We start from the raw sequence: 25004 nt of genomic DNA on the forward strand, positions 1-25004 counted from the left end.
CAAAAATACTGACCACCAGCCTCAAGTGATGGGCAGGCATAATTTATACAATTGGGATGGGGACCCCATAGCAAGCTGTCTTGGGGCAGGGTTGGGGGGAAACAGGTCTGCCCCAGTCCAAGGAGAAAACAGCCAGTCCCCAGCTGATAGAGAGCCACTAGCTTGACTGTCCTGTCTCTGAGACCTGACCCTCAGAGACCTTAGCAGGAAAAGTAAGGGAGGGAAAGCAGCTCCCTACTTGGCCAGGCACCTGTAGCAGAGCTGAACCAGCACAAGATGGGGGCAAGTGGAACCTAAGGAGCTGAGAAGTGGGGTAAGGACAAGGGAGGGTCCAGATGTCCAGCATGGGAGATGTGGCTCAAGCAGTAGAGCAGCTGCCTTGTAAGTAAGTACAAAGCCCTGAGTTCAAACCCCAGTCTCACCAAAAAAGAAAAAAAAAAAATGTCCAGCCAATTCTGCATGAAGCTGAGAACTCAGGAAGGTAAGTGGTTGTTGGGGCCAACAAGTCAAATGATTGGGCCCCCACTGAAGTTGATTCAGGGTGTCACCAGGGGAAAAGTCACAAAACCAGGAAGTTCTCCCCAACAGGAAGCCAAAGGTGCCAAAGACCACAGAAGTCTGCCTGGGCTGAAGACCTAGACCTCAGATTATGGCTCATTGTGAGATCTTAGACATGTTGGGGTTGCTCACACTCAAGCCCTGCCTAGCCTCTGGAGGCACACCTGCTTACATGGGCTTACCCCATGTACTCTGGGGCACGGTACAGAAGTGAGAAGGGCAGTCTTGTTATCTGGGGTGCCAAGTGGCTGACTTGGGGAGTAAGGAGACAGATGAACTAGTCCCTTCTGGCTCCAGATGGGGGTTGGGCCAAAGAGAAATGGGCCTTACTGAGCAGCTGTGTAACTTTGAGAAGCTCTTGAAGGCACAGTCTCCCCATCCTGGAGTAACTGTGACCCAGGAACTACCACATACACAGGCCCTTACTCCTGGGAGTCCCCCCCTCCATACTCACATCCTAGAGGTTTATGAAATGTCTCCAGAGTGAAGGAAGAATTTGCTCAGCCTTGTTGAGCATCTGGGGCTAGAGTGGCAGGTGGTTGGGAGTGGGGGAAGTCACCTCCTTCCCAGCATTGATGTCAGCGCCTCCTGGGAAATCGCCTTCTCACCTCTCCTGGGCCTAAAATAGAGCTGGGGGGGGCAGGGGGAGATGAGGCTGTCACAAGCCAGAGGCAGCTCCCCTATCCCTAGCAGTGGCCTGGGGAAGCAGAGGACAGGAAGGGGTTCCCTGCCTCTGGTTCCTCAGTGACCTGTTGTCTCTGTTGACAAAAAAATGCTCTGGCTGCTGGAGGAGTGGTTCAAGTGCTAGAGCACCTGCCTACAAGCATGAGGCCCTGAGTTCAAGCCCCAGTACCACCAAAAAAAAGCTCTGGGCTTGGGAGTGCAGGTGGGACCTCAACAACAGTCTCCCTACCCACATCAGGCCTGATCATGTCCGATGTCATCTCAGGTACTGGTTTGTAGGACCTGTAACAGAGAGGTCAGTAATTGGAATCCATCTTTCCCAGGAGCTGGGTTCAGAGGTGCCACTGGGGCAGCTGTGTTTGGGGGCACAACTGGGGAAGTGGGTTGGGAAGTTCAGTATTCTTCAGACAAGGCAGTCTGTTCTGACTGGAGAGGAGCAGCCCGTGGCTCCAGAGGTGTCTTCTGCTTTTGGGACAAGAGCCAGGCACTTGTAGGTCATGTTGGTAATCTTAGTTGATTGTGAGGCTGAGATTTGGAGGATGGTGGTTTGAGGCCAACCCCAGCAAATAGTTCGCTAGACCTCATCTCAAAAATAATCAGAGCAAAATGGACTGGACGTGTGGCTCTAAGTGTTGAGTTCCTGCTTTGCAAGCATGAAGCTCTGAGTTCAAACTACCACGGGGAAAAAAAAATTTCAGACAAGACCAGGAGGAGCAGAAACAGGTCATGCTGACAGTATGTAAACCACCTGGATAGTTTCATTTAGGGGTGCCCTACCTGAGGGACTCAGGATCCCAGAAGGGGAGGCCAGCCCCTCCTGGTGGCTGAGGTGACAACAATCTCTGGAGGCCAGGACATCTTTGTAGAATGGGAAGGGTCTGAACCTCGGGTATGGGAGGACTGCAATGACCTGCCCTGGTGCGGATGCACTACAGATCCCGGGGAAGGTGCGAAGTAGATGTTGGCCTCTGTCCCCTTCTGTCCCCCAGCCTTGTCCCCCCTCACTACCACACCTTCCCACAGCTTCAGTAGGAAAGCTGTGGCTCCAGTTCGGTCTGGACTGGGGCAGCCCTCTCCTGAGTGCAACACCCTGGGGGTGAACAGGCCCAGGAGCCACGCCCTCGCACCCGTCCCCAGTCGGGACATAGGAGTCAGAGAGGACCCTCTGCACCCTGCCTCCCTCCCCCTACAAATCTGTGGATCCTCGCAGATCATCAGACAAAGGGTGACCGAGGAGGGGCTTTGGGATGGGGCGGGGTGCGCCGTGCACCTGCTCAGGGAGCCGCAGAGGTGCTGGGAAAGGGGTCCCGGGGCGGCGCCTCTTTTGTCCTCGGGTGGTGGCGACCGGGATGGGGGGGTTGCGGGGGGGCGGGCCCTCGGCTCACGTGCTCGCCGCTCCGCTCTTAACCCGGCCCTGCCGCCCCGCCGGGATGGCCGCGGCCAGAGCGCGCTGAGCGGGCCGCCTCCCCGCCACCCCCACCCTGCGACCCCCGCCCGGCTCGCCGCGGGCGCCTCCCCGCCCCCGTCCCCCGTCCTCCTCCCGCCCGCCGCCGCGCCGCTCGCAGCCGCAGCCCCCGGACCCGGAGGGTTATGCGCGAACCATGAGGCGGCTGCAGCGCTGGGCGTTCGCGGCTCTGCTGCTGCTGCTGCCGCTGCTCCCCCCGCCCGGTGAGTGACCCCCGTCGGACCAGCCCCGCGCCCCGGATTTTGCAGCGGTTTCTGCTGCAGCCACATTTTCCTGCAGTGTTCCGGGTGACAGCCGGTCCAGAGCGCGGGAGGGTGGGGGAGCGGGAGAGGAGGGAAGGTGCGTCCACCCACCTGTCCCGATGTGGCCGCTCCGCTGCGGCCATCCCCCTGCCGCCCTCCGGCCGACTCTGCAGGTCTCTGCGGATTTGGGGTGGGGGGGCAGTCGTGACTTGGGCAGGATGAAGCTTCTGGCCCCCTCCTCATGTGGCTCCTCTGCAGGGTAGCCAGATCCTCCCACCCGATCCCCCCAGGACTCCAAGGGCCACGCAGAGTGGGGGCTGGGGTGCGCCCACCCCGTTTCCAAAGCTCTTGCCCCATGGTCCATGGAGGGCATCTGCCTGCAGCTATGGCCTTGTCTCCCCAGGTCTTGGGGCCCGGGGTCCCAGTGGAGCTCTGCGCTGGAGGGGTTCACGCCATGTGGGGAGCCCAGAAGCCCCCGAGGTCACAGAGCCCAGCCGCCTGGTAGGGGAGAGCTCTGGCGGAGAGATCCGAAAGCAGCAGCTGGACACCAGGGTTCGTCAGGAGCCACCAGGGGGCCCGGTGAGTGGGGCAGGGTGGTGAGGCCAGGGGGCTGAAGCAGGCCTCAAAGTCCACACCGAGGCCTGAGTAACCAGGGTTTAGCCTCCTCAGCCGCAGCCTCTGCAGCTTCCTTTTCTGTATAATGGGCCATCAGCTGGGGCTGGAGCCCAGGAGTGGGTACATGCGCCTGCCAGCCCCAGGCCCCTCTCATTATTGTGCAAACTCCCTTCCCTGTGCATTCAGGCATGCGGGGGGGTCTCAGTTCTGCTTGAGGCCAACCCTCCACCTGCCTCCCTTCCTGCTAGAGCTAGTGGTTCTGCTCAAAGCAGGGCTTGGGCAGTGTGGAGGGAGGCAGGGAGAAAGAAGTAGCTAAGTGCCAGGTCAGGGATTCCGGCTCCTAGGACTTGCCAAAGACACACTTCAGTGAGCTTTCTTGGAACAAATAATGCTCCTGCCTCAGTTTCCTGGGGTGCACAGACAGGCTTGTTTCTTTGCTTCCTGCCTGGCCTTGGAAAATGGTTTGAGGCTCCAAGTGCATGTGAAAATGCCAGCTCTATCTGCACCCTGTCCCTTTCAGCTGCCAGGCCCCCCCCACACACACACACACACTCCTGCCTCCCAGAGGAAGGTTATTAATTGCAATTAATAATTAATTAATATCATGTAAATAATAATCACCCAGATGGAATATTCATTGGGCATGCCTCGGCTCTCCAGGAGCTCGAAGCTGAAAGTTAGCCAAGCCAATGGGGGCGGCAGAGGGCTGGGTGGTGAAGACCTGAAAGAAAGAAGAGGTGTGGAGGAGAGACTCAGAGGAGGGGTGCCCTGAGGTCTGGGAAGTTGGGGCAGCTGGGAGTGGTGGGAGGTAAATTGGGCTGGGCACAGGGAGGAAGGAGGGAAACGGGAGGCTAACATTACAGACATCTGTCAGACTGGCATCTGGCCCTGCCTAATGTACTTGGTTAAAAGCCCTTAAGGAGGAGGGGGAGGGGTGTGGGGTGGTGCAGGGGTGGGGAATACTCGAGAAATGGAGTGGAGCAGGAAGGAACATGCATAATGGATGGGCCCTCATTCAGGGGAGTGAGTGGGGAGGAGCAGGGAAGGAGAGACAAGGAGGAGAGGGGAAGGGGCTAATGGTCCTGAGCTGAGGCTATGGAGGTAGAGATGGTAGTAGAGGCCAGCTTCAACCCCTTCCCTGACTTCCTGGGAGGTGGCTGGACGGGCAGTGAGGATGGTCCCAGGTGCAGGGATGGGGTGACCTGGCTGCTATTTGGTTCCTAATTCAGCTTTCTGTGAACTGTGCACCCCACAGTTGCCTTGGCGGGGACTTGACCCTGTCTTACCACTAGAACTCTAGAGGAAGCACAGATTGGGGGAGAGGTGATGCCACTGCGGGGTCAAAGGATGAAGTTGAGAGGAAGTGTTGGGGCCAGGTAGGGCTAAAAACTGAGAGCTTCCAACTGGGTAGGCTGCTCCTTCAGCCTAGGCCTTCTTTAAAGAGGGGCCTGGGGGGTGCGGAGGCTGAGGCTATGGTGGAAGACCAGGATGGATGCAGTAGAGCTGGGTGGGCTGGGGGTCTCTTTGGGTGTTGTCCTGCTGGGTGAGTGGATGGCATGCATGCTGCATATCCAAATGACTGAGTCTGAATACACCTAAGGGATATCTGAGCAGCCAGGATGGTGAGTGGAGAGAGTTCTATGAGTCTGTGCACAATGGTCACCCCAATGGAGGGGGTTCCTCTCTGTGACTGAGAATTCCCAGGGACCTCATGCAACCTCCCAGGGACTTGCTTAGGGCCCTCCCTTATCGGTGCCTTGGTTTCCCATGAGGCAGACAACTTGCCCCAGTGGTGGAGAGGGCTGCCAAGGCTGTGGACTGCTCTGGGCCAGACTCTCTGCTATGCTTTGAGTGTGCATTACATCACTTACTTCTCAAATCTCTAGGCAGATACCCTCTGTCTGCACCATTCCACTCATGAGCAGACTTGGGCTCAGAGAGGTTAAATAACTTGCCCAGAGTCAATTGGATCTTAAGCAGCAGGGCTGGGAGTAATCTTCTCCAAGAGCTGGGCTCTGCCCATGGCACTGGTCTGACCCATGGGGCTCTCTGGATTTGGATACAAGGCCACTTCCCCAACCCACCCAGAGCAAGGAGGATGGACAAAGGTCAAAGGGGACATGACTTACCTAGGAGATTGGCCCCTGACTGGGAGGAGCCTGGCAAACCCTCCACCTCCCACCTAGCATTTTTCCCCAGGGTAGGAGCACTTCTGGCTCCATAAGCTGGGGTCTGATGGAGCCAGTGTAGCCAGGAGCCAGGTCCCAGCAGGTAGCGCCCCACTGGTTCTGCTTGGCTCCATCCTAAGTCATTGCACTGGTTTGAACTTGAAGCTGAGCCCTGTGGAGTCAGCCACATGACCCCTGGTGCTGTGGGGGGATCTGAGGCACATGCTGGCTGGCAGGGCTGTGGTGGGGAGCCCCAGGCACTAACCTGTTCTGACTTTGGGCTGGTCACTTCCCCTTTCTGAACCCTGTCTTCCTGATCCCCAAACTCAGGATGATGATAAATCTCAGTCCCCACTACCACCAGGAGCTGTCAATGGAAAAGGGCTTAGTGTACTAAAAGCTGGGAGTGAGGGGAAGCAGGTCTGGGGAGAGGAAGGTGGCAGGAAGATGCCCTTGCTGGGCAGGCAGTCTTCTGCCTTCATGTGTCGAAATTTCTTCAATCCTCATCCCAACTCCTGGAGGTGGGTTATTAGTCCCATTTCACAGATGGGAAACAGGCACAGAGAGGTGAAGTAACTACCCCAGGTCACCCAGTACTTCAGTAGCAGGGTCAAGGACTGATACCCAGGCAGCATTCTGAGCCAGTGGGCTGCCCACCTCTCACTCAGGATTCCAGCAGAGAGAGTTACAAAGGACACTTAGCCCTCTCTTTGCCACTGGTCACCTCTCTTTGGTCACCGGGAGCTTGCAGCTGAGGGGTGAGGCAGGAGGACAAGAGGGCCAGAGTGCAGTTAGGCTGGTTTTTCACTGCACAAAGGCATCTGTGCAAGCTGAATGAAATCCATGGGCTCCTGAGGCTGCCTGGCACCCAAGAGTCACCTTTTCTGATTCATGAGAAGACACTGTGTGGGTCAAGCCTGGACCTGGGGAACCCCAGACTTCTTGGAAACCAAGGGGAGGGCCAGCTGTGGAGAACTGAGCAGGGTGGGAGGAGGGTCCCAGGCATGGAGACAGTGCTTATCTGAACCAGCTGGGGCTGGGGTCTCAGTTGCTGGTTAAGTCACTGCCAGAGCAGCGTTTGCTGGAAATGTGGCCAAAGGACACCCTTGTGGAGGGCTGTGCTGTGGTGTGTGGGTTTTCTGGCTGCATAGGAGTAGGGGGAACTGAGTGAGACTCAGACCCCAGCTCATGCAAAATGGGCATCACAGGCAGTGAGCCCCATGGCCGTGCTATGGTCTCTGCAGCCAAAATTGTAGCTCCGTTAGGGATCAGGGGCCGGAGGGGCTCCCAGGAGGGGGCTGGTGGCTGGAGGCCATGGCAGGGTTTGTGTGACGCCCAGTCTGTTCACCTGGGCCATTTCCACAGAGTGAACTTCACTCTGAAAGACTGCACACTCGCTTCGGGGTGGGACAGGCTCTGTGCAGGTCCTGCTTCACTGCTTCTGCCTGTGACCAGAGCAAGCCACCAAGCCCCTTCCTCCTCCACAAACAAACATAGTGCAGTCTCCACTCCTTGGGCTGCTGTGTGTCAGGTGTCCAGCTTGGGACCTGGCCAGAGCAGTGTCCCATATACAACATCCTGGAGCAGGGCAGGCTCCAGGCACCTGGGGTGAGCACAGGAGCCAGAGCACTTGAGGGCACCTGTCCAGCTCTGGGTGGGGCCTGAGGAACAACATAGGTAGCCAGCATCACAGGTCCTTTCCACCCTCTGGACTCTGGCCTGCAGGCTTGTCCTCACCCAAGCACCCTCCTGGCTGCCTGGAGGAACCCAGCTGTCCAGTGTCAGTCCCCAGAGGGACTGATGACCCTGTAAGGAGGTGACTCTGTCCCCAAAAATTTAGGTCAAATTCCATCATTGGAAATTCATGCAACTGTTCTCATTATTTGGGAATCCACTGCCCTGTTGCTAAATGGAGCATTAGCACCTAGTTGGGGGACATTGGGATGTGTTCTCTGGTGAGTGTGGAGGGTTTTCCCTACCCCAACAAGCTGTCTGGTGGGGTCCCTACCTCCTGCTTGCAGCCACCCGGCCCAAGAGGTGATGGTGGGGAGAGGAGATTCTAGAAGGATGTCCTTGGGTGAGATACCTCACAGGTAAATCATTCCAACTCATCCAGATCTGGAGCACAATGCCACCATTTGGGCATGTCCCTGTCACCAGAGGGGATCCAGGGGCGTCTTTTATCCAATTCCTCAAAGCCCTGTCCAGTTGTCTCATATCCTTTTTCATGTATTATTTATTATCACCAATGCTTATAGCATGATAAACAGGACTTTTGCTTCCCCATTTTACCCATGGAGAAACTGAGGCTGAGGGTTCAGCAGCTCCTCAGACCTTCTGCTGCCCTTCTACTCTACATGAGTGTGGCCCCCGGTTGGGGAGAAAGATAGCAGAGCCCTCAATCCAGGGTATGAAAGGGCACCCACAGGAAGAAGGTGAATTAGTGATTATATATATATATGTCAAGAAGTGGGTATCAAAGATCAAGAGGCCGGGCAGGCCCTCTCATCTCAAGCTCTATAGATGAGGGATGGGGAGAGGACAGGAGTGCAGGTGGGGGCTTGAGGGGTAGTGCCTAGTGGTTGTGGGGGGCAGAACTCTGCATGCTCAAGTTTCTTGGGGCACCTGGAATCCTAAAGATCTTTATTCCCCTTCCCACAACTGGGATTCTTAGGTCTGGAGCAGAGGCCAGACATCTGGATTTGGGATTCGGGGACTTTTGGGATTCAGGCAGAATCTTTCTCCTTCTCTCTGTATCCTGAATCTGGTTAGGCCCAACACGGGGTGCAGAAGGCTGAGGCACCGTCTCCTTGAAACAGGTAGGTGGATCAGTGACAGGGAAGCCTCAGGTGGAGGGGCTATCACCCTGCCAGGCCCTACAGATGCCATGGCAAACAGGATCCTCAACCCCAGTGGCCCTCATGACCCAGTGTGACCTTGGGCCTATAACCCCCCAGTGTCTCTCTCCCTGAGCCTCAGCCTGACATTTGTAAAATGAGGACCAGTTGAGATCAAGTGAGCTAGAGCACATGGCAGCCCAGGTGGTCAGGAAAGCAAGAGGCAAGTGCAGGGCACTGGGTCATGCCTGGCCATCCCGAGTGGGGCTGAGCTGGGCACAGAGGTGAATGTGTCTGGAGGACTGCATGTGACCTCAAGACTGGAGGGCCCCAGGGACTGGCTGAGGAATAATGGGATGAGGCCAGGGCCAGGTCAGGGGCAGAAGGCAGGCTGGAAAAGGAGAGTCACTTGACCTTGGTCGAACATTGGCCTGAAGCTCCTGTGGGGTCATGGGGCTCTGGTGCCAGTAGGAACCTCCCCTTCCCTCAGACGCCTAGGGTGCAGCAGTCCTAGGGCTGAGGTGGGCTTGCCTGATCTGACTCTCCCCTCAGACAGGGCAGAGCCTGGCCCCCCTTGCCCCCGTCAGGCCATTCCTCTCCTTTTTTCCTACCGCCTTTTGGTGGCACTCACACCCCCTGGCCTGCATCCTCTCAGGCCTTGCTGCCCCCTTCCACAGCTCAGCTCAGCCTCATAGGCTGTGGTGATTGGGTGGGGGGTGCTGCCTTATCTGGCACTGCTCCTCATTGGTCCAGCCTTTCCCAAGAGGGTGCCACAGAGAGAGGAGGTCAGGTAGGTTGGTAGATTTGCTGACCTCCTGAGTGGGAGCAGTTCTGCCAAAATTCTCCAGGCCCACGATGTCACCCCACCACAAGCCAACCTCCCGGCCTTGGAAGTGTGCCCATCTTTTTCTGTGGGAATAATCTGAGGCTCAGAGAGGTTGCTGGGTCAGCCTTGCAGGTTTACAGCCTGAGAGAGTACAGTCAGGGCAAGGAGACTGGGCAGGCTGCTTCTCTGGGCAGCCAGAACAAGCAGGAATAGTTCTGAGAGTGGAGGAGAGGAGGGGAGGGGGGAGTGAGGATGGGAAGAGATAGAGCCAGGCCGGGCCTGGGGGGGAGGGGAGAGCAGAGCTGGCCCTGGCTGAGGGTGGGTGGAAGGAAACAGCCACTCCTTGCCCTTGACTTTCTATTTCGAGTCTGATCGATGCTCTAGGGGCTCAGGATGGAACTTGGAGCCTTGGTCAGCCAAGGGTGAGGGATGGGGTGAGTCAGTGTCCTTGGGGCTCGGAGGTCTTGCTACCCAGGCCAGCTCTACCACATCTTAACTGAGTGACCTTAGGCAAGTTAGTTAGCCTTTCTGTGCCTCAGTTCCCCCATCTGTCAGATGGAATGAAAATAGCATCTGTCCCACAGGGCTGTTGTGAAAACCAAATATGATGATACTTACAAAGTGTTCAGAGCAGCAGCTGGCACCTGAGCAGTGCTCAGTAAGTCTTGATCCTGACTAGGTGGTGGATGACAATCACTAGGTCTGGGCTATGGGACCCCATGGCCTTGACAATGTCAGAGCTGCCTATTTTCTTGCTGCCTAAAGCTCAGCAAGAAGCAGATGCTTCCCATACACAGGGAGGAGTGTCATGGCTCTGTCTTGGTGTCTGGGTCTCCATCTTCTTAAACGGATAAGTTGGGAAGCAGGCTTCAGCCCCCAAGCCTTCTCAGACCTTTCCTATGTACGCTTCCAAGTTTTTTTTATAAAATCCAGCTTGGGATGTGGTGGGGGGTCTCCAGGTGTGTTCTGAGGATGGTTGTGACTCAGGGCCAGAGAAGGCTGACTCCCCTTAGCCCAGGCTCTCCTGCCCTTCTTGTCTTGGAGGGCTTTTCCCTCCAGGCTGTCACCTCTCCACCCCCTGCCCCAGCAACTGGACACCCAGGCTGAGGAGGGCAGCCATCTTGTGTAGGCCTCCTCCATTGCCATGGCAACCTGGAGCCTCCCAGCCCCACTGCATAGGTCCCTCTGAAAAATTTATCAGGAAAACTTCCGTGTTTAAAAATTAACCATGGGATTGAAATATTAAAGATGAGCTGCTTCAGGCAAGGCAGAGGGCAATGGATTTGGGGGTAGAGTAGCCAAGTCCCTTTGTCCTGTCCAGATGGCACTGGCCCCTCACCCAGCATCCTGGGCCTGGTGGTCAGTTCCCACCTACTCCACCTGTGTCTGCACCATCCAAGGCCTCCTATGGAGATTGGGGATGAGGATGGGAAGCAAGGGTCTACTTCCCACATGTTCACCCCTGGACTGGGACCCTTATCCCTTTCCAGGATACTTCTGGGACCTTCCTTTGTTCTACTGGGGAAAGGGGCTGTCAAGAGCAGGGAGAACATGGCATGAGGCCCTTTGTCCCTGCCACTCCAGAAGACTGGTCCCAGAGGACATCGGAGGGCAGAGGGGTGGACCATGCACAGGGATGAGCACCTGCCCCTGACCTCGGAACAGGTTTTCAAGAACAAAGACCTTGTCCAGAGTATCTTTTCCCCAAAGACGGGTCCCCTCAGCTGCTGGGGCTGTGCCACTCCTTCCTAGGTCTCTTTCCATCCTGGGGTACCCAACTCCCACCTCAAGCCCCTCAGACTGATTCCTCTCTGCCCTCCCCCATGCCAGCCTGTGCACCTGGCCCAGGTGAGTTTCGTCATCCCAGCCTTCAACTCCAACTTCACTCTGGACCTGGAGCTGAACCAGTGAGTGTGGCCTGGAGCCCAGGGGAGGGCAGTGGGGGTGGGCAGTACACAGCCTGAGGGTGGCTGGTTGGGGAGCCTGGGGGACCTGGGGGACCTGGATCCTGAGCTGGGGTGGGACCCACCTGACCTTGCCTCACCAGTGACCCCTTCTTCCTCCTGCTATTCTGCCTGCTGTTTCAGTCACCTCCTCTCCTCTCAGTATGTGGAACGTCACTTCAGCCGAGAGGGGACCACCCAGCACAGCACCGTGAGTGCCTTTGGGAGGGGACAGAGAGGTGAGATAGAAAAGTTGCCTCTGTGGTCAGAGATGTAGGGACAGAACTGGGGACATAGCTCAGTGGTAGAGCGCCTGCCTGGCATGCATGAAGCCTGGGTTTCATCCCCAGCACTGCAACGGGTGACTGGTGGAAGTGAGGCAAGGGTTATATGCAGGACAGCCTGGCCCTCAAGAGCTTCCATCCCTCCCCACCTTGGAGGTTCTGAGGATCAGCAGTCAGAGTGGGAGACCCTGGGCTCCCTCACTCAGGCCCAAAGTTCTAGCTCCCTGCTAGTCCCCTGCCTTGCATGGAGGCTTGGAAGGGCCCTCACTGCACCACACCAGCTATGTCCCCAGAACCTTCCAGGATGGGCCAGTAGAGGAAATGCCTCCTCCCGCCTTGGGATTTCTGACTGCCTACTATGCCAGGGTCCCAGAACTGGAGGCCTTGAAGCCTGAACAAAGATGAATGAGTGCCTATAAATAGCCTGCCCCCACCCCCCACACACAGCCTGTTCAGTAACTGGAGCACAAGTAATTCTACAGGAAGCAGAGTTGGGGGAGGTGGGCATTGCTGTTCTCCTCTGACCCATAAGTCTGGGCAGGAGGACCCACAATCACAGACTACATGTCTGGGGGAAGGCCACGGAGGCAGTGTTCAAGCGAAATTCTATGCGGGGATTGGGGTGAGTCCACAGCAGTCAGCTGGTTAAGTGAGATAATATGTGGTGAGTGCTTAGATCAGGGCCTGACACAGAGCAGGTGCTACACAGCTGTTAGTTGTCATTCTCAAAGGAGTCTGGGATTCCTTCACCAGCACCAGCAATGGCCAGGAACCACTTCTGTGGTGCAGTTCTCATTTTGGTACAGGGTTTTGTTTTGTGATACTGGAAGGCTGAACTCAGGGCCTTGTGCTTGCAGGCAGGTGCTGCTCTACAACACGAGCCATACCCCAGCCCAAATGCCCTCATTTTATAGTCAGATGAAGTTAGCTCAGGGAGGGTTAGGAACTTGCCCAGGGTGAAATAGCAAATTAAGAGCACCACCAGTTTAGAATGGGTGTGTGTGGGGTGGGAGGGAACCACAGCCACCTACACTCAGAGCAGTGCTCTGTTCACTGTTCTGCTCTCCCCAGGAGGCTGGAGACCACTGCTACTACCAGGGGAAGCTCCGGGGTAACCCGCACTCCTTCGCGGCTCTGTCCACCTGCCAGGGGCTGCGGTGAGTACAGGGGCCCTGGGCAGCAGGGGAGGCCTCCTCCCAGCCTGGGACAGTGGGGAGCTGTGGCTCTGTCTCCATAGGGGGGTCTTCTCTGATGGGAACCTGACTTACATCGTGGAACCGCAAAAGATGGCTGGGCCTTGGAGGGGAGCCCCTCAGGTAAGCCCTACACTGACCCTCGCCATCCCTCTGATGGCCCTGCCTTGCTTGTCCCCACAGCTATGGCTGCCTCCTCCTTCCCCTCAGTCACCTCAGCCTTACTGCCTTCCTCAGCACTGCCAGCTCTGGTTCCCGCCTGCCCCCAGCTCCAATGTCCCTTCTGTCCCCCAAGTGACCTCCCACTGGGCTCCAGTGTCCTTTGCCCCTGTCTCTCAGGGCGCCCCCAGGTCTTGACCCCGGAATCTGAGCATCTGGGAGATCAGATCCGACATGGGAGCTCTGGCCAGTTCTGGGTCACCCCAGGGTGGGGTGGAGGGAAGGGTTGGAGCTGTCCCCCAAGTTGGGCCCAGAGCAGAGCTGGTTGGCTCCTCAAGAACTAATTTCCCTCATTGCAGGGACCCCTTCCCCACCTCATTTACCGGACCCCTCTCCTCCCAGCCCCCCTCGGATGCAGGGAACCAGGTAAGGGAGGGGGAAGGGAGGCTGGGATGGGGGCAACTGTTCTCCCCTCACCTGCCCTTCCCTACAGGCTGCCTGTTTGCTGCCCCTGCCTATTCTGCTCCTCCAAACCGGCTGAGGCTGAGAAGGAAAAGGCAGGTATGGGGCCCGCTCAGACCTCGGGCTGCAGAGACCAGCAGAGACCACCTGGCTGTGGTCCAGGGCAAAGGACTACCACCCATGTTGGGGCAGAGGAGGGTCAGAGTGATGAGGCCAGGGGTCAAGGAACCAGCTCTTGGGAGAGCCCCCCAATTCCTCCCTAGTGTTGTCTACATGGGTACCCATCTTAGGCAATCAGAGGCTGCCTGTCCTCTGTTCCCATTCCCAGGCTGGAAGGGTTGGGACCCTCTGCCACTGGGGGTCCCTGTCCCTGGCTGGGGTCCAGACTCTCTCCCTACAAGTCTGTCCGTGGCTTGGCCATAAGCCACACATGGAGGGGACTGATTCCAAGTGCCCACTCACCCCCCCAGGTCCGCAGGGGCCACCCCACAGTACACAGTGAGACCAAATATGTGGAGCTGACTGTGATCAACGACCACCAGCTGGTAAGTCCCCAGGCTGGGGGAACAATGGCAGGAGGGCCCAAAAGGAGCCTCACCCTATCCCCCTTTCCTTTCTTCCCAGTTCGAGCAGATGCGGCAGTCAGTGGTCCTCACCAGCAACTTTGCCAAGTCTGTGGTGAACCTGGCAGATGTGGTAATCAGCCCGCTCCCTCCCCTCTCCCTAGTCTTCCCCCTCCACACACATCCAGGGGTCACTGTCAGCCTGGAGAGCTGAAGGGGCAGATTGAGGCCCTACTCCAGCTCTGTCCTCCCACACCCACTCTCCCTTTCAGTCTCCCTCATCTTCTTCCCTCTGGGCCCAGATATATAAGGAGCAGCTCAACACCCGCATTGTGCTGGTTGCCATGGAAACATGGGCAGATGGGGACAAGATCCAGGTGCAGGATGACCTCCTGGAGACCCTAGCCCGACTTATGGTCTACCGGCGGGAGAGTCTGCCTGAGTCCAGCGATGCCACCCACCTCTTCTCGTGAGTCCCCTACCCCCAGCACCCTGCCAGCCTCCACTGACTGCCCCAGGGCTTAGGGTTCCTGAATACCTGCCTGGGCCAGGAGCTCTCCTCTGAGCCTGCAAATCAGACTTACCTTACACCTGCCACCAGCCACAGCTGAATCTTAGGCTGGTGCCCTCTGCCTTAGTCCTGGTGGTCCTTCGTCCCCACCTCCCCTTAGTCTCCTCTTTCCCTTTTCAGACTGTCCCATCATCCCTTCCTCAGGGAAAATCTAATAAAAGCACCTTGCAGCAAGAGATGAACCTCTCATTTAGCATGAGGTCTAGTGAGCCCAAAGAGGGGAGGGGCTTGCCTGAGGTCACACAGGCTGATGCGAAGGGCAAGGCCCAAACCCTAAGGAAGAACCCCAGTAAGGGAGGCACCAAGACCTCCTCACAGCCCCTGAGAGCCACCAAAGGGAGCAAGAGGTCATCCCGACAACTCTCTGTCTTCCAGGGGCAGGACCTTCCAGAGCACCAGCAGCGGGGCAGCCTATGTGGGAGGCATCTGCTCGCTGTCCAGGGGTGGGGGTGTGAATGAGGTGAGCAGAGAGGGCCATAGCTGGGGTGAGGGCTGAGGGAGAGAGGCTACAAAGAAGCAGGGTGCCTGTTGGTAGGACATAGGCATCGCTATGCTCCATCTCTCTCACCCCTAGTATGGGAACATGGGGGCGATGGCAGTGACCCTAGCCCAGACACTGGGGCAGAATCTGGGCATGATGTGGAACAAACACCGGAGCTCAGCAGGTATTGCCCATCAGAGGCCCCCATGTGGGCCCACGGCCAGCCCAGATGCATGCCCAGCCCAGCTAGAAGTGAAGAGGGTGTGAGGGGATGCTCCCTGACCCCCTTATGTCCTGGTTTACCTCTCAGGGGACTGCAAATGTCCAGACATCTGGCTGGGCTGCATCATGGAGGACACTGGGTGAGTTCTTGGGGACAAGAGGAGAGGGTCTTGGGCAAGGGAAGTCTTAGAGCGAGCACTGAAAGGCGGTCTGGACCGGAGGCCTAGCTCACGGACGGCTGCTTAGGATTCCAAGAAGCCCAGTTGTGTGCAAACACTGCACAGGGAGCCCAAAATTGCCCTGCTGGACACCCAAACTGGCCAGGCTGTACTGCGAGCGATTGCCGCTGGGCGGCGCCCAAGCCTTATGCGGAGACACGGTGCCTCCGGAGTGCTCCAGCACTGGGGCGGTCTGAGTCCTGAGGTTCCGCAGTGGGGACCGGAGCGAGCTCCTCCGACCTCTCCCTGATGGGCAAGCGGGAGGACTCACGCATTCCCGGGACATATCCTCAGCCTCCTCGCGATGGTGACAGAGTCTCAGGGCTTGCCCGTTCCCCAATCTTAACAAAGGGCGAGAGGGAGCGGGGAGCACTGAGGCCGGGTCCCCTCATGCCTGCCCAGGTTCTACCTGCCCCGCAAGTTCTCGCGCTGCAGCATCGATGAGTACAACCAGTTTTTGCAGGAGGGCGGCGGAAGCTGCCTCTTCAACAAGCCCCTCAAGGTACCGGAAATCAGGGAGTGGGGCGTGGATAGGGTCCCGGCCAGACTCCTAACACCCCCTTCTCGATCCAGCTCCTGGACCCCCCCGAATGCGGAAATGGCTTCGTGGAGACCGGGGAGGAGTGCGATTGCGGCTCGGTGCAGGTGAGCAGCCGGTACAGGCGCCAGGTGGACGAGGCGGGGAGGCCAGGGACGGTCGAGTGGACGCGAGGGGGGTTCAAGTGGGGAGGATTAGAGTTCGACCGCCTCCCTGCGCTTCTCCCCGCTACCCTCAGGAGTGCAGCCGCGCGGGTGGCAACTGCTGCAAGAAATGCACCCTGACTCACGACGCCATGTGCAGCGACGGGCTCTGCTGTCGCCGCTGCAAGGTGAGGAGGCCACGAGGCCAGGACCAGGGAGAGGATGCTTGGGCGTCATCAGGTAGGAGGCGGGAGTTAGGAAAGCAGGCAGAGCCATTGAGGGCGGAGCACATCTGTGGGCGGAGCCTACTGCGAGGAAAGCGCCAATGAGGGGTTGGGGGCGGGACCTCGCGGACGCTGTGCGTGTGGAAGGCGGGGCTACGAGGGGCCGGGAGCGGCCGAAAGGTGGTGGGGTCACAGAAATGCGAACCTACCTAGGAACCCGCTGTCATGGAGGAGGGTGGTGTTTCCGCGTGGGACGGGGTGGGGGCCGGGGGGAGACGCGAGACGCAGAGGTACTTATCCTGCGTGAGCCCAGGAATGCATCCTTTCCCTAGTACGAGCCGCGAGGCGTCTCTTGCCGAGAAGCCGTGAACGAGTGCGACATCGCCGAGACCTGCACCGGGGATTCAAGCCAGGTCTGCCCGGGCCGGTCATCCTGCAGAGCCCCGGGCAAGGCTCCCCTTATCCCTATCGGCTTGGCTCTGTGGGGTGACTGCTCTCTGGCCCCCTCTGCTCCTCAGCTGGCGACGCCTGCCGTCAATGAGCCTCGGTTTCTTTCTCCGAGAAAGGGGTTCTTCATGCCTCGTGGCTTTGTTCAATCATTAGACCAGCATTCATACCCTGGCTGGTATTCCCAGCGTCTGGCACAGTGCTTGTGTACGCTAGGGATCAAAGTGGATAACAATATCAACATTATTAAATCCTAATTAGGTGTTATGCTCTCCCTGCCCTGCGAGGTGGGTGGGTGCAGGAAACTGGGGTTAAACTGGAGAAGTTAGGGGACTTAGGACTCCATAGTGTCAAATCCACAGATGGAGCCCTTGACCTTGTCATGGAAGAACCCTAAGATGAGCTCCCACTTGGAGAGAATTTCTCATTGCTTCATCCCAGCCTGGTGTGGGCCTTTGCTCTTAGTCCTAGGCCTGCTCTGCTCAGTCAACTCCTCTCTCCACAGTGTCCCCCAAACCTGCACAAGCTGGATGGTTACTACTGTGATCATGAGCAGGTATGGGGGGGGCTCCTCCACCTATGGGCTCCTTGCAGTCTCTTGCCTCCATTCTGATCTCCAGTGTTTCCATCCCTTCTTTGTTGGTTTCTCAGGGCCGCTGTTATGGGGGTCGTTGCAAAACCCGAGACCGGCAGTGCCAGGCCCTTTGGGGTCATGGTGAGTCTGAATGGATATGGGAGGTGGGACTCTAGAGGACCCAGAATGGAAAAGCTGGGGAAGGGCAGGTTCTGGCTAAATATGCCCCCCACCAAATGTGTGATTCCTTAGAATCTTTGAACCCAGCCAGCTTAGAGGTTCAAAGTGGGGGAGGTCCTGGGGTGGGTGGAGTGACACCTGGCATCATCTTCTCCAGTGGCTGCTGATCGCTTCTGCTATGAGAAACTGAACGTGGAGGGAACAGAGCGTGGGAACTGTGGGCGCAAGGGGTCAGGCTGGGTCCAATGCAATAAGCAGTGAGTAGCCAAGGCACCTACCTATTAGATGTCCCCAGCTCTGGGCAGCTGAGAGTCTTCAAAGATGGGGCACAGGTTCTCCTACTAGAGGCCTGTGAGGCCCAGTGAAGAGGGCAGATCAGAGCTCAGTAGTTGGGTCTGAGTCTTAACTTGGTGCTCACCCGTCTCCATGTACCCCGACAGGGATGTGCTCTGTGGCTTCCTCCTCTGTGTCAACATCTCTGGAAGTCCTCGGCAGGGGGACTTGGGGGGAGACATCAGCAGTGTCACCTTCTACCACCAGGGCAAAGAGTTGGACTGCAGGTGTTGGCTGGGACAATGGCTGGGAAAAGGGAGGTGGCAGCTCCAATGGGGGCTGGACAGGGACTGAGGCTGGCTATACCGTCTCCCCAGGGGAGGCCATGTGCAGCTGGCTGATGGCTCAGACCTGAGCTATGTAGAGGACGGCACGGCTTGTGGGCCCAACATGCTGTGCCTGGACCACCGCTGCCTGCCAGCCTCTGCCTTCAACTTCAGCACCTGCCCGGGCAGTGGGGAGCGCCGGGTCTGCTCCCACCACGGGGTGAGAGCCAGGAGGCCAGGGATGGCTGGAGAGGCTTACAACAGGAGACAAGGCCCTGCTCACTTATGCTGACTCCACCCCACCTCCAGGTCTGCAGCAATGAAGGGAAGTGCATCTGTCAGCCCGACTGGACAGGCAAAGACTGCAGTATCCACAACCCGCTGCCCACATCCCCACCCACTGGGGAGACGGAGAGATATAAAGGTGAGGCCGAAGCTGGCCAGCTCAGCATGTCTCTACCTTTTTCCATGCCTGTCCCTGCCAACCAAGCCCTGCCCTCCTCCCCAGGTCCCAGCGGCACCAACATCATCATTGGCTCCATCGCCGGGGCTGTCCTGGTTGCAGCCATCGTCCTGGGCGGCACGGGCTGGGGATTTAAGTAAGAGACACGCACCCCTAGACCCTCTGGTGTCCTTGGGGATCAGACCCCCAGACTGTTGGAGGATAGAGGCCCCCCCGAGAGGTCAGCTAACCCAGAGCTCATGCATCACTGGTCCAAGCTGGCCTACAGGGTCTTGTTTGAACATTGAAAACAATTATTTGTTTACATTTAAACACCAGATTTCACATTAACAACCCTGACTTCTGACCTGTCCAGTCTGCAAAGGTTGGGCCCCTGTGTGCCTCAGTGTAGCCCAGCACAGCCAGCATGGAGCCATGCATAGCCTGCTCAAGATAAGGCATGTGTTCTCAGTCCCCAGCCCCACTGAACCTATGACCCTCTGTGGGACATCTCAGTTTGGGGTCTGATGCCCCCCTCCCTGGGCATTGGAGGAACCTGAGGTCCAGTGTCACCTGATGAGTTAGTGGCAGAGCCAGGACTGGAACCCTGGACCTATTTTTGTTAGATCTGCCCAGTATCACTCCTTGGCCCTGTCCCTAGTATTAGACCCTGGAGATCCTGGGCCTCCTCCCTGAGAGAAGGAGAGGGTCACATGGTGCCTTTTCCTCTCTCTCTTTGCCTGTCCTCTCCGTGGCTCCTGAAGAAACATCCGCAGAGGAAGGTATGACCCGACCCAGCAGGGGGCAGTGTGACGCCGGCCCCGTCATCCCTCCCGCTGTCCTTGTCTCCTCCATCTCATTCGTCCCTCGCATTTGTTGATGGGGAGCTGGGGCTGATTCCCTCTTGCAGCCCTGCTGGCAGCCTGGGAAGAAAGTCCTCGGCCTGCCCTGTCCCTTCCTCCTTGTCCACCTGTTCTCTTGGGCCGTGGTCCATCTTCTGTTGCCTTTCCTGTGGCCGGACCCCCGGCTGGGTGGGCCCTGGAGCTGTGCCCAGCAAATCCCATCCCCTGGGAGGGGCCTCCCTCTGCGTCCCATCTGTTTTGTCTGCCATGTCACCACTGTCTGACCTCCGCCAGACCCCCTCCCGGCCAGCCTGTGACTTGCTGCTCCAGGGCCCAGCACTGACCTCCCAGGGTCCAGCTGGAGGGCTCTCCCTCTGGGTCCTGCCTCATACACTCCCCTGATGCCCCCTCTCCATTCCAGGTCCGGAGGGGCCTAAGTGCCACCCCCCTCCCTCCAAGCCTGGCACCCACCGTCTCGGCACTGAACCACGAGGCTGCCCCCACCCAGCCACAGAGGGAGGCACCGTGCAAATGTCTTCCAGGTCCAAACCCTTCAACTCCTGCCTCCACAAGGGATTGGGGTGGGGGCTGTGGCCCTGCCCTTCGTACCACCTGGGTGGACCAGCCTGGAGGGCATTTTCCTCACGGTCCCCCACCTCACCTCATGCGGCTTTGGCCTTGCACACCAAGTCTCCCTGTGTGAATGTAGCTTCCATTATCACAGACTGCCACAGCTCAAGGGGGAGCCTGGGGGGCCACCAGTGGACATGGCCTTCACAACCAGCGGCTGGGCCAGGATCTTGCTTTCTGAGACCTAGCGGGAAGGGGCTGACATCTGCATTTTTTTACTGCATCTTAACAGATGAATGTAACCTTGGGGGTGCTGGGGCCAGGGCAGTTGTAGGGATGTTTTGATACTCACAGGGGGGCCCAGAGAAACTGAGGCCTGGCCATCCCCCTCCCCTCAACCCTCCCCTGATAGGCTCACACCTGAAATCCTGTCACTGAACCCGGGCAGGGGCTGGGCATCTCTCCTTGCCCCACCCCACAGAGCTTGGAAATAAGAGTGCTGATTCAAACCAAAGCTGCCTGTCCCCGTGCCCATGGCCTAGGTTATGGGTGCGGTGACCACATGTCCCAGACTGTCTTCAATTCCAAAATGACCGTCCTGACCCTGCCAGGACGCATATACTTGGGGGTCTAGAAAATATAGTCCCTGAAATAAAATGGCACCTTCCCCCTTTGAAGAAGGGTGATTCGTGGGCTATCTCAGGGTTTAGGTGCCCCTGGTGTGGCCTGGGAGTTCCAAGCCAGGCCGTCTTTCCAGGGAGGACTCTGTAGGTAAGGAGAGCCAGAAGTGGTCTAGTGCCTAGAGGGTTAGTGCCTGTGATGTGTAAGGGGTCAGGAAAGGGCAGGTCTCTGGACTTCTAGAAAAGTCCTCAAGGTTCTGTCAATCCCATTCTACTTCCTACCCCCATTCTAGGGCCAAGTAGTAGTTTACAGATGTCCCCTATCCGTCTTCTGACCCCTGCTGTGGCCAGCTGGCAACCTTGCTCAGCTATGGCCTTCCCTCACCATTCTCACTTTGGGACCAAGGAGCTGAGACTCCTTGGTCCTAAAAGCAGCTGACAGGGCACAATAGGGGCAGGCTGCCTTATGGATGAAAGCCACAAATAAATGGCACCCCTTCCCAGGGGCTCTCCTCTCAGCTCAGTAAGGGGTTCTGAGCACCCCAGGACCCTGAGCTACCTGACCAAGTCCTTCTGTTTCTGGGGCCTCTTTGAGAAGGAATCACAGAGAAAATAGCTCCTTGTTTATCTGAACCACCCCCATGGGCAAACTGGGGCCTAGGACCCACTGACCACCTTTTGGGTATTAGATGGCTTCTGACTACAGTAGGGTCCTCAGTACCGAGCTCCAGCTGGCACTGCCAGTAAGGAGGCTGAGTGGGTGCCCTTCAGGCCAGTCCTGCACCACCAACTCCACTAGCAGAGGCAGGACAGTGGGAAGGGCTGAGGTTTGCACCATAGCTGCCCACACCTTTAGGCTTCCATCCTTGGTGGCACATGTGTACACAGGTGACAATGCATCTGAGCACAGACATGTGGATATACTTCTCAGCACCCTCTGAGCACACAGGCATATCTGTGTGAGTGCATGTCTGTGGTGGGGACGTGAACACAAGACTTCCTGTGACCAGTCCACTCTGGCTCCCAGCTGTCTGCATCCTCCTGTCTCACCCTGGCAGTGCCCAGGGAAGAAAAGGGGTTGCACTGGCCTGGCCTGGCTCTTTATGCATCCTGTACATACGTCATCTGGGGCTGGGGGCGGGGAGGCGGGGCCAGGAGCATCGATTAAAGATCACATCCTGGGGCTTCCATGGAGCTCACACCAACCTGCCTCTCTGCTTTCTGTCAATGACCACCCTGGCTCCCCTCTCTCCCCAGATCCTGGAGGGAGCATGACAACTGGGATGCCGGCGGGGGGGGGAGGTAGGAAGTGAGCACCTAGGACCTCATGGGAGATAGGAGGAAGGGATGTGGTTTTCCCATTCTCAGTGAGGAAACAGGCACTGGGTGGAGGCCTGGCCCTCCCTTCCTAGGCTGTCCCAGCAGACACTGTCTCTCCACTAACTTCTAACTTCTGCCAAGCAGACAGTGAGGTGAGCCGGGGACTTGACTTCCCTTTTATGGTTGAAGCCAGAGAAGCCTCCCCTCACCTCCTTGGATTCCAGAAAGCTGGAATCTAGGCAAGTCTCATCTGGGTGGGAGGGACTGGGCCCCCTGCACTGGTAGGAAGCCTCAGTTTGAGACAGAAACCTGTCACTATCATCCCACCTTCCCCGCCGGAGTGGGCCTGGACGTATGTAGCCTGGGGAAGAGGGAGCTAGGACTATGGGAGGGTCAATCAGAGAGGCCATAAGAGAACTGGAGGGGGAGATGGAAGGACAGAGAAGAGACAAAGCAGCAGTAGCAGCAGGCAAGATCCTGGGGAGCCGGTAGGGACAGGTACAGGACCATCGCCCTGCTCCCCACCAGGGCAGGACTCCTAAGACCACCTGGTTTACTGCAGAGGTAGGACACAGAATCACATTCAGCTTAGATTCCTGATCCCCACCCTACTGAGGCACCTCAAGCCCCTGCCCCCATACGAGGGAACTTTTTTTGGCAGTACTCAGGACTTCACACTTGCTAGGCAGGCACTCTGTCACTCGAGCCACTCCGCCAGCCCCCTAGGGGAACTTCTAAGGCATCACCAGAGGCAGATGGCTGCATCAGAGTGCAGGGTGAAGAGGCTGGAGTCATTTCCTCCAAACCATCAGGCATGCACTGAGTCTAGGTTTGCCCTTGCCTTCCTTGCTCTGGGCTGGATCACCCTATTTTTAACTCTCAGTCCCTTTAGCCCCATGCTTAACCCCTTCTTAGCTCTCAAGTCCCAGTGCCAGGTCCAAAGTGTCCTACTGCTGTACCTCAGTAAAGTGTAAAGTGTGTGACTGTTGGTGGATAGATGGCAGGGGACAGGCAGAGAGGGCATTGGGGGGGGGGGCGCTGAGCACTCCTGGCTCCAGAAGGTCAGCAGGGTCCCTTGCCCTCTCTCAGCCCTAGCATTGTCTGCTGGGGACCCATGGGAACAGGTGGCTTCAGGACTGGGTGGGTGTTGGCTGGTGGTGGGTATGCCAGGAGGTACCCAGGCCCTCTGCCCCTGCCTGCCTGCCTACAATGACAGCACCCCTCCACCCACCTTGCCTCCACCTCTTTCCCTATGGGCTGGAAAGCAGCTGCAGGTCTGGTCCACACAGATCATCTCAAAGGACTGACTGACTTTGGCCTCAGAACCCGGAAAGGCAGTTCCAGTGGAGGGGTTTCTAAGCGGAGTGGAGTGGGACCAGGAATTGGAACTTGGCTGTGAAGGCCACCTATAGCAAGGGATACTCAGGTATATGCTCTGCCCAAAGAAGGAAGTCCTTTGATTAGCTCACACCTCCAGGCTGCATCTCCCTCCTTAAACCACTCAGAACATCTCTGAGCGAGTCACAGGAAGGAACTCAGCTCCCAGGTATATGTCCTCCTGCTCATGGAGCCCCCAGTTGCAAGTGGCCAGGACAGAGGCTGAGGTCAGGTAGTGCTTTTGCACCCTGCAGATGCTCAGAGTCTACTTGTTGGGTGCATTCGTTATGGGGCGTCAGGGTCTAGAGCCTTGTGCCACCTGCAGAACTGAGCACAGGCAACTCAGGCAAGCTGGGTGCCAGTTTTTTTGTGGGGAAGCATTTTGGGACTTGCTATGCAGCCCTGATCGTCCTGCCTCAGCCTCTTGAGTGCTAGGATTACAGGTGAGCATCAGAACGCTTGACTTCTATATGCGGTTTTTTTGTTTGTTTTTGGTGGCACTGGGGTTTGAACTCACAGCCTTGCACTTGCTAGGCAGGTGCTCTGCCACTTGAGCCATGCCCCCATCCTCTTTTGCTTTAGTTATTTTTCAGGTATAGTCCCATTCTTGCCTGAAGCCAGCCTCAGACCCCGATCCTCCTACTTACAGGTGTGTGCTACCACACATAGTTTGTTGGTTGAGAAGGGGATTCACTAACCTTTTGCCTAGACTGGCTTGGAACGATGATCGTCCTGATTTCTGCCTTCCAAGTAGCTGGGATTGTAGACAAGCACTACTGTGCCTGACTGAATTTTTAGACTTTCTAGTACCTTACTTAAAAAGAAATAGGTAAAGATAATATATTTTATTAAATCCAACATACCCCAACTATTCTCATTTCAACACGTAATCAACACAAAATAAGTCGGGCACTGGTGGCTTATGCCAGTAATCTTAGCTACTTGGGAGGTGAGTTTGGGAAGACCACAGTTCGAGGCCAGCCTGGGAAAATAGTTCTTGAGACCCCTTCTCCAAAATAATAATCACCTGCACACCCATGTTTATTATGGCACTATTCATAATAGCCAAGTTATGGAAACAGCCAAGATGCCCCACCACTGACGAATGGATTAAGAAAATGTGGTATCTATACACAATGGAATTTTATGCAGCCATGAAGAAGAACGAAATGTTATCATTCGCTGGTAAATGGATGGAATTGGAGAACATCATTCTGAGTGAGGTTAGCCTGGCTCAAAAAACCAAAAATCGTATGTTCTCCCTCATATGTGGACATTAGATCAAGGGCAAACACAACAAGGGGATTGGACTATGAGCACATGATAAAAGCGAGAGCACACAAGGGAGGGGTGAGGATAGGTAAGACACCTAAAAAACTAGCTAGCATTTGTTGCCCTTAATGCAGAGAAACTAAAGCAGATACCTTAAAGCAACTGAGGCCAATAGGAAAAGGGGACCAGGTACTAGAGAAAAGGTTAGATCAAAAAGAATTAACCTAGAAGGTAACACACACGCACAGGAAATCAATGTGAGTCAATGCCCTGTATAGCTATCCTTATCTCAACCAGCAAAACCCCTTGTTCCTTCCTATTATTGCTTATACTCTCTCTACAACAAAATTAGAGATAAGGGCAAA

The 25004-nt window shown here is 56.8% G+C and overlaps 1 protein-coding gene across 5 annotated transcripts; it reads left to right on the forward strand.

Annotated features, from left to right (window-relative positions):
• The first annotated feature begins 2776 nt into the window (after positions 1 to 2776).
• Adam11 (ADAM metallopeptidase domain 11) lies at positions 2777 to 21865 on the forward strand. Of its 5 annotated transcripts, XM_074045586.1 has the most exons (27): positions 2777 to 2910; positions 3353 to 3528; positions 11226 to 11302; positions 11483 to 11549; positions 12694 to 12779; positions 12860 to 12938; positions 13334 to 13400; positions 13468 to 13535; positions 13907 to 13981; positions 14061 to 14132; positions 14302 to 14468; positions 14946 to 15030; positions 15145 to 15235; positions 15362 to 15413; positions 15894 to 15993; positions 16065 to 16136; positions 16268 to 16360; positions 16729 to 16809; positions 17349 to 17399; positions 17495 to 17558; positions 17755 to 17854; positions 18038 to 18157; positions 18248 to 18416; positions 18506 to 18620; positions 18705 to 18795; positions 19403 to 19420; positions 19902 to 20056. In XM_074045586.1, exons 1-27 carry the CDS (start codon positions 2844 to 2846, stop codon positions 19915 to 19917), a joined length of 2319 nt encoding a protein of 772 aa, XP_073901687.1. In that variant the 5' UTR covers positions 2777 to 2843; the 3' UTR covers positions 19918 to 20056. The 5 variants fall into 5 exon arrangements, with proteins under 5 accessions (XP_073901687.1, XP_073901689.1, XP_073901688.1 ...); XM_074045588.1 differs by lacking the exon at positions 18705 to 18795 and having other exon boundaries at positions 19902 to 21865; XM_074045587.1 differs by lacking the exon at positions 18038 to 18157.
• The last annotated feature ends 3139 nt before the right edge of the window (positions 21866 to 25004 follow it).

This window comes from Castor canadensis, chromosome 11, assembly GCF_047511655.1.
Source record: "Castor canadensis chromosome 11, mCasCan1.hap1v2, whole genome shotgun sequence".
Lineage (NCBI taxonomy): Eukaryota > Metazoa > Chordata > Mammalia > Rodentia > Castoridae > Castor > Castor canadensis.